The 11,265-nt window shown below is 32.6% G+C and overlaps 1 protein-coding gene across 1 annotated transcript; it reads left to right on the top strand.

Moving 5' to 3' along the window:
• The first annotated feature begins 5,027 nt into the window (after positions 1–5,027).
• LOC110871129 (putative Myb family transcription factor At1g14600) lies at positions 5,028–11,037 on the top strand. The gene is made up of 6 exons (XM_022120066.2): positions 5,028–5,366; positions 5,463–5,539; positions 5,665–5,701; positions 6,210–6,357; positions 6,584–6,740; positions 10,767–11,037. The coding sequence occupies exons 1-6, from the start codon at positions 5,240–5,242 to the stop codon at positions 11,019–11,021; spliced, it is 801 nt and encodes a 266-aa protein (XP_021975758.1). The 5' UTR covers positions 5,028–5,239; the 3' UTR covers positions 11,022–11,037.
• Positions 11,038–11,265: the final 228 nt, after the last annotated feature.

The raw sequence follows: 11,265 nt of genomic DNA, 5'->3' as shown, positions 1-11,265 counted from the left end.
GAAGATCACTCTTCTACAAGTAGGTGGGTATTCCTACTTGGAGGAGGTGCCATCTCATGGGTCTCAAAGAAACAAACTTGCATCACATATTCAACAATGAAATCTGAATTTGTAGCTTTAGCAGTAGTTGGTAAAGAAGCTGAGTGGCTCGGAATTTGATCTATGAGATTCCATTATGGTCGAAACCGATATCACCAATCTCTATCAGGTGCGATAGTGCAGCTACATTGGCTAAGGCATATGGTCAAGTGTACAATGGGAAGTCTAAACACTTAGGTGTTAGACATAGTATGATTAGAGAATTAATCATGAATGGGGTGATATCCGTTGAGTTTGTAAGATCTGAACTTAATTTAGCTGATCATCTAACCAAAGGGTTAGGAAGAGATCTTGTGAAGAAATCAGCTAAAGAGATGGGTTTAAAGTCCATTTTAAATATCTTATGTCAAGACACCTAATTCTCATCTAATACAATGTTAGATGCAGAATTCAATGCGGAAAACTTGTCATAACGATATTGGAACACATTAGTAAATCATCCCAAGGTATATGTTCATACTGCAAGATAAAGTAGGTTGAAGTTGAACTTCTTAATAGTTCATTGATAAATTGCAGTGCAGGTGCAAGAGTAATGAACTACCTATAAGAATATGAAGTTTAGCCGCTTCAAGAAGCTTTGGACTTGAGCTTTGATATATTCTTTGAAGGATTAGGACACATGCTAGTAAAATATCGTGTCAAGTGGAATTTGGATTTGTAAACATGTGTGTATGTTACCTACATGTATTTAAATGGATAACATGGGTTCAATCCATAGAGACTCCCTGTTATTCTAATATTTGTATCGTGTAATATACTAAGTGAAAATTCAATCCTCAGGACATTTTCATTATGCATGCGTTTGTGTTTGTGAGGATGGTTAAGTTAATCATGCATACCACTAAAATGGGGGAGGAATGTTGGTAATTTTAGTATTATCAACGGATTTTAGGGTATTGGATTAACTTGTCGATCAAGATAGTAACGTCAGTGATTAATCGAGTTAGGTGACGCGGGAGTGCGGGCTCGTTTAACACAGATGTTATTTGGGCTTTGTAATTAGCAATTATTCTATTATTAAATGATTGTTAATATGTTGGGCTTAATTAATATGTTGGGCTTATTACTACATCTTCTAGTAATGTTGGCCATTAAAAAACAGAAGCAACGAAGTCTTTTGTTTTGGTGAACTTCTGAACGTACAGTTACAAGGAGGGCGATCATAATCAATATCACAAAATCATCAAATCCAATTCCAGCAAGAGTGATCTTAGTCTAATCCGATAAATCATTGCGCATAATTCGCAAATAGGTTTATCTGATAGTTCTCATACGATTCAGAGATTAATCCAGGATTTATCACAAACTTTGCAATTTCATTTCGGGTTCCAGGTTAGTTATTTCTTTGAATTATTTGTTCTAGACCAATTATGCAACATCTTTCTCCTCCAATCACATTTCACCTTCATTAACTCCCAATCCTAATCCTCACTTATAAATACAAGCCTCTACCACCGTCTAAACACTTTTCACACACCTAATCTTCTCTCAAGTTCTCTAATCCTCTCAAATATCTCAAAGCAAGGCAAAAATATTCAGGTGTTCTAAGTGAGTTTTCACTCACTTTTCTTCACATTTCTTCTTCTTTCTTCTTTCAAACTACTTGGATAACCTCTAGGAAGGTTTCCACAAGTTTGCCATGGAAAATTAAGCTGGAACCTCACCATATTTGAGGTCCAAAGTAGTGTTTAAATTCTGTTTTGATACATGTTCTTATTTCTTGTATATTTTGATGAAAACTTGGTTTGAGGTCCAAAGTAGTGTTTAAATTCTGTTTTGATACATGTTCTTATTTCTTGTATATTTTGATGAAAACTTGGTAAAATGTTGTACCTACCATGCTCCCAACTAAGCTTATAGTTGTGGGTTTGTGTGTGGTTGATTTTCACCAAGAAATAAGGCTCAAAACCTCTTTAAAATTCTGCCCAAATGTTCTAAGTGTTGAAAGCATCCAACCTTCCAACCTTCAATATTGGAAGACTTTTGTATGAGTAATGTGTGAACTATGGAAGCCTTGGCTCTCCAAACTTGTTCCACTACCTCAATTATATGCTTTGGTACAAAACAACTTCCACAAAGTGACAAGGCTATATCATGTCCTCGAACACTCTTTATGCTCAAGATGTACGCATCTAGTTTGCTCACTTGGTTGTTTTAGTTAGTTAGTTTAATCTAATCTTATATTCATGACCAACCGAACTCATCAACTAAGTTGATGATTTTGTGCTATGGTGAATCATACAAAGAGGTTTAATGGGTGGAAGTCATCCTACCTCCATGCTCAAGATGTACGCATCTAGTTTGCTCACTTGGTTGTTTTAGTTAGTTAGTTTAATTTAATCTTATATTCATGACCAACCGAACTCATCAACTAAGTTGATGAGTTTGTGCTTTGGTGAATCATACAAAGAGGTTTAATGGATGGAAATTATCCTACCTCCATGCTTGACTTACATGATAATACATGATGGACGAAATTATAACTTATACTATATATAATATATACTTACTAACCGAATTCTTGATACTAATCGGATTATGGTTAGATATCAAGGACTTAGGTTAGATTATCTTCGTTTCTAGACTCCTCGTTTGTGATTCTAATGGTCAACTTAGGACCCATGAAAACACATGAAAACATAGTGTCCAAACGAGTATCTAAACAAGATATATTTTCTTTGCACATATACTTTGTATATTAATTCCGAATCCAAACTCTCCACGAACTCCATATACTCATACGCCTTCGTTTCCCCAATGCAGGGTAACTTTGGTGCTCCACCCTCAACGACTCGTCAACTCACGTTTACTTTGGAAACTTAGCAAACCGTGAGTGTACATGACCCCTTTTTTATTTTTCGACACTTTTGGGTGCAATACTTATGATTTATTAAATGCACACAATCACATACAAATATGCTTGACACAAACAAACAATTCATTATACATGTTTAATACGTGATGCTTAGAACTCATACATTCTAGAATATTTACTTGCACAATACTTTGTCATTAACTTCGTACAAGTCTCCGTTAACATGTATAGGCTATAGGAGTAACAGACCACCCGTATTCTTGAGGTCATGTTAAGTCATAGAAAAACGGTCTTATTGTTGCGACAACAAGATTACGCTAGTGAGAAACTTTGGGTTGAAAATTATGAGATGCATGCTAGTAATGTAATGATATGTCTTAGTTTACGATTATGCCATGTTGATTCGTTTAAACCGTTTTATAATTATGTTAGTAATTCGAATTTGTATGCTCGCCAATACTTTATGGAGGATATTGATGATGGTACGTTGAAAGAAATCTAGTAGGACGACTAGAAACGCACTTTAACTTTGTTTATGTATTGTACTTTGTTTACTTGTTCAAGATGTTGTATTTTGTTTCCAAACGTTGTATTTCCGATTTAGAAATAAAATGAAATTTTATTTATTAAATATTTGTCACAACTAGTCGTTATGAAGTCTCTTGCGATCTCGTTTTCGTCTCACTCCGATGTTTCCGCCATCGGTTGGGGTGTGACATGACACAACAATTACTCTAACATCCAACCTAAAGCTAAATATGTGCAATGACATGAACCTTGATCAGAAAATTATCAAACCATGTTAAAGACAAACATTAGTCAAGAGGTCAGCAATCTGAACAACAACCGAAATATAATGAACATTGAAACATTGAATTGGTCATCAAATAGGATGTGGTAGAGAACTTCAGCATCAACATAGTTCATCACTTTAGTAAGAATCAGTAGGTGCATTATTTAGCAGAATTCACAAAGTAAGAATCAGTAGGTGCATTATTTAGTAGAACTCACAAAGCTTCAACACTAGACAGTTTCCGCCCTTGTAAATTTTAGCAGCAAAAAAGAACTTTAGCAGCATTACAGTTCAACACTTTGCTGATTATTAGCCTTAATAATTCCCAACATAGCACAAGAAAAAAAATTGAATCTAATGTCACAAAGTAAACAAAACATGCAAGTGATCAAAGTCACAATAGTCAAACAAGTAATCTGTACTCCTTGTTGTGGTCATATGTGACGCGTCAATGAGACATGGGTTATTGAGCAGAGACTACTTTGGTAAAAAAAGCATCAAATACTTAGTTTTGCTGTTTAAAAAGAGGTAGCGACGTAGCTTGTTGCCCGTTTATCAACTATCTCGATATAAATTCATAACAGAACTATATCATAAATAAAATAAGTAGACAATAAAGACGATTGGTATCAAGTCCCATTCAACCCGCTTACTTCTAATCACAGACTCAATAAATCTAACCTTGAATCAGGAAGTGATCATAAATTAGAAAAAAAAAATTAAATTTTATCAAACCTAGAGAGATCTAAATTTTATAACTAACTCTATAATTATCTCTAGGTATTATCTACATGTTTTTTTCCCATAATTAAATACATAGTTTCGGTTAACTCTCATTTCCATTTTCATTGTGGCAAGAACACATTATTGAAAATAGTTCATCAAACATTTCTAAATTAGAATGATATTTCTGCACCATAAATGACAGAAGTAAAAAATAATCAATAACAGTGAATCATTATTTTTTGTTTGATTTGGATAAAGAAACAAAACTTAAGCTCATGGCCTTTGGTTATGATGACGAGGGGTAGGCCTATTACCTTACAACCCCTACCATTCTAGAGAGAGAGAGCCACTCAAAGGAAGAGTGAGATAGAGCAAGAGTCAAACTAGCATAAATACTTTTTGTTAACATGTGTATAGATCTGCAGATTGAGCGCTCATACTTTACAGTTGCACTTTACACACATATAAAATAAATTTTTTAATAATATATTAAAGGGCATATCCGTATATAAAAATATAAGTTTATTATGCATGCCTATATCTATTATGTATAAATTACCTGTCACATATATACACCTTTATATATCTGACTGGGCCCTTGATCAATTTAATACTTCCATCCTCTCTTTATATCCATCTCTATAGACATATTAGGTTAGGAGTAGACAATTTCAACGTGATTGCAAAGGAGGAAAAGCAAGAGTTTTGAATGGTTCTTGAAGATTTTAAATAATACTCATGTGTTGAAAACTTATAAAAAGAAATAATTTATAAGATACCCTTTTGGTTTTCAACAAGAGATCAAGATGGGAAGTTGTGCGAGGAATGGAGCAGTAAGGCAATACATAAGATCAAAGGTTCCAAGACTAAGATGGACTCCTGAGCTTCATCACTCTTTTGTTCATGCAATTGAAAAACTTGGGGGTCATGAAAGTAAGTTTTCTTAACTAATTTTCTTGTAGGTTAATTGTTTTCTGATTAAGTTTTTGTTCATGATGGACTTATGTATCTATGTATGAACGTGTGCAGAAGCTACTCCAAAGCTTGTTCTTCAGATGATGGATGTAAGGGGACTCACCATTTCCCATGTCAAAAGTCATCTTCAGGTTCTATTTTTCATAATTTCTGCTTTATTTGTTTATTTTCTTTTTTTTTACTTTTTATTTAAAAAAAAAAACTATCTTTTTTTGTGTGAACTAAATATTTTTGTATTATTGGAACCTTTTAACAGATGTATAGAAGCATGAAGAGCGATGGAAATAAACAAGGTATATATACTTTTCTTGTAATATCTTCTACATAAACCCTAATCCTAATTATTAAATTTTAATATTTTAAGACCAATTATGCACAAAAAAGTTCATTTATTTCAAAGTGGTTTAAAAAGATAACTTTCACTTGCACAAATGTGGTTCCTTTGATCTAAAATTCTAAATAGAGAAGTAAACATTGAAACAAATCAACCTTGTCCCCCCTTCTAACAATGGATCAAACTCTTTGAAAGCCTCCAAACTTTCCTCTAACAGTGTTGTATGGTTTCATTAAACAAACTCTCATGTTAAATTTAGTGTTTTCAAGTTAAGGTTCTTATAATATAAGTCAAAACACACACATATATTCTTACTTTTTCTATATACTGAGAGAGCTTCATGCCTTTTTAACTAATATACCATCTTTTTGTTTCTTTCTGTTTATTCCCTAGTGTGGGCCTATTTAGTCTCAATTATGGCAAATTGGTAACTAATAATGATCATGATTTATGAACACATATATCAGATGTTGAAGATCCCAGTTCCATTGGATCACGAAGAAGACAATCTCTTGATCAGGAGCATCATGATGGATGTCTTGATCATGAGCATCGGTTGAAGCCCATCTTTCAAGATTCATATCCCCACTCCTTTTTCACCCTCCCTTCTAAAAGGTTCATCCATCATTTGTTATTATTAATGTGTAACTTTGTATGATCATTTTAACATAGACTTTCATATATCATTGCCATAAAGTTACATTAGTGTTTTTGTCTTGGACCTTTTGAGATAACCAAAATGGTAACGTTTAATGTGTTGCCTATACTAAAGAAAGTTGATATTTCAAAATTGCATGTTGGATTTGTATTTAATATATTTGGATTTTTCATGTGTTTCTAGAGGGAGAATGGAGACAAGAGATGGTAAGCATGAATGGTGGGAAAATGGAGTTGTAGGGAATCTCACATGGCATCAGCCTCATTCTTTCCAACATTTTCTCTTGCAACCTTCTTTTACACATGTACATGCTGTTCATCCAGAATCAAATTTACTAAAGGTACACCCCCCTCTTTCTCTTTTTCTCTCTCTCTCTCTCTATATATATATATATATATATATATATATATAGTGAAAGTGTATCGTATAATTTGTCTGAACGTACGAGCGTACATAACGGCAAGTTCGCACGTTATAACCCCATAAAAGAAATATCGCATGTTATAAACTGAAAGTACGCTTGTTCAAAAAAAAAAAATTAGCATGTTTTGTAAAAACTTCGCATGTTGTTAAGGAAACCCAAATTCGCATTTTATTTACTAGTATTCACATGTTGATAATGCATCTCGTACGCATCGTACGTTAATACATTTTGTACGTTAACCAACCCCCTTTTTTAACTATTTTTTTATATTTTAGTTTTTGATTTTTTTTATTACAATTGCTTCTACAAGTATTTATAAGGAAAATTAAAAAAAATTGATTTTTAACATGTTAAGTTAAATTTTTAAAAGTGTTCCCTAATTCTCCACTTTTTTAGTGTTTTACAATGAATCAGACACTATATATATATATATATATATATATATATATATATATATATATATATATATATATATATATATATATATAGGGTAAGGCTAGATAGAAAACCCTATCTATATAAAAAAACCCTAGAAAACCCAACCTCCCGACATTTTTTTTTTGAAAAAAATAACACATGTAATATACATGTTTTTAAGAGTTTTGGGCCAAAAAAATCAAAAAAGCGCCGAAGGGATAATTTAAAAAAAAAAAATTTCAGCAACTTTCAGCATTTTTGTCTAACACATGTTAGGCACTGAATTTTGTTTATTTTTTTAAAAAAAATCCCTTCGGCGCTTTTTTGTTTTTTTTTTGGCCCAAAACACTCTAAAACATGTATATTACATGTGTAATTTTTTTTCAAAAAAAAAAAAAAAATGTCGGGAGGTTGGGTAAAAATGGGGAGAGATTTGGGTTTCCAGAGTTTTCTAAGAATTTTAGGGTTTTTTGTCTAGCATTACCCTATATATATATATATATATATATATATATATATATATAGGGTAAGGATAGTGTAAAAAGGGCCTAAAGTGTGAGAAGTGTAAGAAGTGTATTATAACACTATATATAATACTATATAACACCATATAAACACCGTATAACAATATGTAACACCATATAATACCATATAACACTATGTAACACTATATATCATTATATAACAAATATAACACTATACATCTATCATAGACATGCTATCAGACAACATATAGTGTTATATTTGTTATATAATGATATATAGTGTTACATAGTGTTATATGGTATTATATGGTGTTACATATTGTTATACGGTGTTTATATGGTGTTATATAGTATTATATATAGTGTTATAATACACTTCTCACACTTCTTACACTTTGAGCACTTTTTACAGGATCCTCTACCTATATATATATATATATATATATATATATATATATATATATATATATATATATGTGTGTGTGTGTGGGTACATACATGCACAGTAGAAAACATGGGTGTTCATATTATACTTTTTGACATAGCTGGACAACCATTAGGGGTATCTCAGTCATTTTGTAATTTATAGTTAGTACATAAGGATGGTGATTTGTGGGCAAACTAATTCAGATTTTACACAATGAATGCAAGCTGTAACGATCACATGGTAGAATAACATGTATGTCAACATAGAATTGTAACTTTTAGAATCACAAACATTTTACATACATGCATAAGACCGTTATATGACCTTCTAGGTCTTAACCGACATATTTTCTCTCCAGTATACATCATTTCAACAACAAACATTTTTACAAGTATTTATTGCGGTTATCAAAATTGTGAACTTAAAATTGGTTTTACAATAAACGTGACCTTGAGAAACATTAGTTAATTGTGTTGTGTTTAAATAATTTTTAGTATTTAAAGCTTAATATAAAAAAAAGATGTAAATAATAAAACTCAGATTCTTGGTTGATAGATTTCTCAATTTGTTTTCCTCAAAAACACCAATTAATAAGCAAACGCATCCACAAGATTTTGTGTTAATAATACAATTTTATTAATTGAGTTAGATCAGGGCCGGCCCTAAAAATTCGTGTACCCTGTTCAAGCTTGAAAAAATGTGTTTTTAGCCTTAACAAAATTGGGTATTGTGCTCACTAAGACCCCGAGGTGTGGGGGACTTGGGTTGGGGGCTTGGGTTGACATGTGGCGGAGGTGGACTTCACATGGCTAGGCGTGGCTTTTTTTGGGTGTGGGATGGCGTGACTGTTTTTTTTTTGGGTCAAATGTGCCCAGCCAATCCAAGCCAGCAACATCGTTTTTTTATTTTTAGAAAAAAGGTGTCATTCGAAATATCGAGTCCTGGCCGGTGGTCCTCCCCGCCTACCCTCAGGGCCGCCCTTGAGTTAGATAGAGCTTAGGGTAGTAGATCATGTTTTAATCTTTATGGTGTGCAAGTTTAGCCATTAAAAACAATAATACAATTTTATTAATTGAGTTTTGTTATTTACTTATTAATTAAAAGAATTACGAAATTTAATGTGACAAATAGTGTTAGGTTAAATTTAATATGAAGCAGACATATTTATAGCAGTTTTTAAACTGTAGTAAACAAAGTGGGGATGATTTTTTTGCATGCATGTGTAGCTTTCAAAAGCAGAGAATATGCCGGTTGCTCTAAAACCTGTTTGGTTGCTTGGGCATTGATGCCTTTTGTACTTTGTACATTGTTTTGTGAAAACATATATACAATATCTACGAATCTTATGTACCTATTATCTATGATCTATCATATCTGTGCATTTATGTGTTACATAGTCTCAAGAATGTTATTCTACGTAAGGTTGGTTTTGTTTGGTGTTGAAAATATGTTGTGGGTACACACTTTTCAAAGGTTTTAAGGGGTTTGGTAGGAAATTAGGCATTCATTGAATTTTGCTGTCTCTTTTGTATTCATTGAATAGTTTTCTCATAAAAAAAACTATTCTTTTAACAAAAATCGAAATTACGAAGTCAGTAAGGACTTTTTTAGTTTTTCGTTACAGTACATAGTACATACATATACATAGGATTAGTAGAAAAACCAAATAACTAAAAAGATTAAATAAATACAATAGAAATCACCGAATTAACTGAGAAAACCGAGGTTTGTGGTCTAGTTATAGTTATATGTTATGTGTAAAATCAATAGGGCTAAACTGAACCTTTTATAAAGCTCAATCTTTATTTTTATTTTTTTTTGTATTTATGTCAAATATATATTTTTTTATAACTTTGTATAGATAATACAACTTGCTTCTCCCTTCTTTAAATTATTGTTTTCTTACCCAGATTTTGATTGAACTTATTATTAGAAATTAGCTTAAATTAACTTAGGTCATGAGCTTTAGCAAGGTTAACCGATCTGGTTTCCACTATAACTCAAAATAAATAAATAAATAAAATAATAACAGTAAATTTGTCCCTTAAACCGTTCAATTATGAAAATCCATTGTTGTAGTAATCGTTAGTCGGTAGTTGGGCCGTGAAGTGGGGACTAGCGATTAACTGGGGATTAATCGGAATTAATTGAAATTAATCGGGATTAATTGACGCCTAGTTGGAATTTTTACAACCATACGAAAATCTATGAACTGAAATATTAGGTATAGGTTCGGCTTCAATCAATAACTGAACCGGTCCATCCTATGCTCACCTCTACTCATACATACACATACATAAAGGGTGTAATAGATTATTTCTCATGTGAAACGCATGGTTTTGTTTCTGTGCATGCATACACATAGGAGCCGATGTAGCTTGATAATAGGGGTAGCCTCCGCTACCCTTGACGCTCCGGCGGTAGTGTAAATTTTGGAAAAAAATGATGTTTTATCGATTTCGCTGCCCCTACTATAAGAAAATTTTGAAACGTTGCCCCTTGACGTTTTTTTTCTAGATTCGCCAGTGCATACATAACTATTTAAACAACATAGTTTCTCCTTTTTCTTATTAGTATATTTAAGGTATTGAAAATTGTATTGGGTTTACACAGATTTTAGGAGAAGGTGATGAAACTTGTGGACCGTTTAAGAGACGAAAATTGGAGAGCTTAACAAGTATTCAAGACAATGATGAAGACAAATTACTATTGACGCTTTCATTGCCCAATCCTTTGACACAAAAGAGTAGTAACGGTTCATCAACGAGTGACATTAGTGAGGTGTACTCGACGCCTAGTGTAAATGATGGCTCGTCAAACAAGTGTCGTGTTAACTTAGACCTGTCTATTGCTTTATGTGGTAATTGAAGAGCCTTATTTATTACTAATGGTTTTGGTAAACTGTTTCTGTGCCTTCCTGTCTCTCTATCGACACAATATATAGATAATTACAAAGTGTGATTTTCCTATCATCTAGCTAATTTACAGCTCAATGCAATATCTTCACAATATATTCTATAAATACTAATACTCCCCCGCAGTCGAAACGGGAGGTTCACGGATGTTGAGGCTGGATCGGAAGTCATCGAAGAGAACTTTGGGTAAACCTTTG

This window comes from Helianthus annuus, chromosome 8 (assembly GCF_002127325.2).
Source record: "Helianthus annuus cultivar XRQ/B chromosome 8, HanXRQr2.0-SUNRISE, whole genome shotgun sequence".
In the NCBI taxonomy this organism is placed as follows: Eukaryota; Viridiplantae; Streptophyta; class Magnoliopsida; order Asterales; family Asteraceae; genus Helianthus; species Helianthus annuus.
Note: the sequence above shows the minus strand (reverse complement) of the source record. Positions and strands in the feature narration are given on the sequence as shown.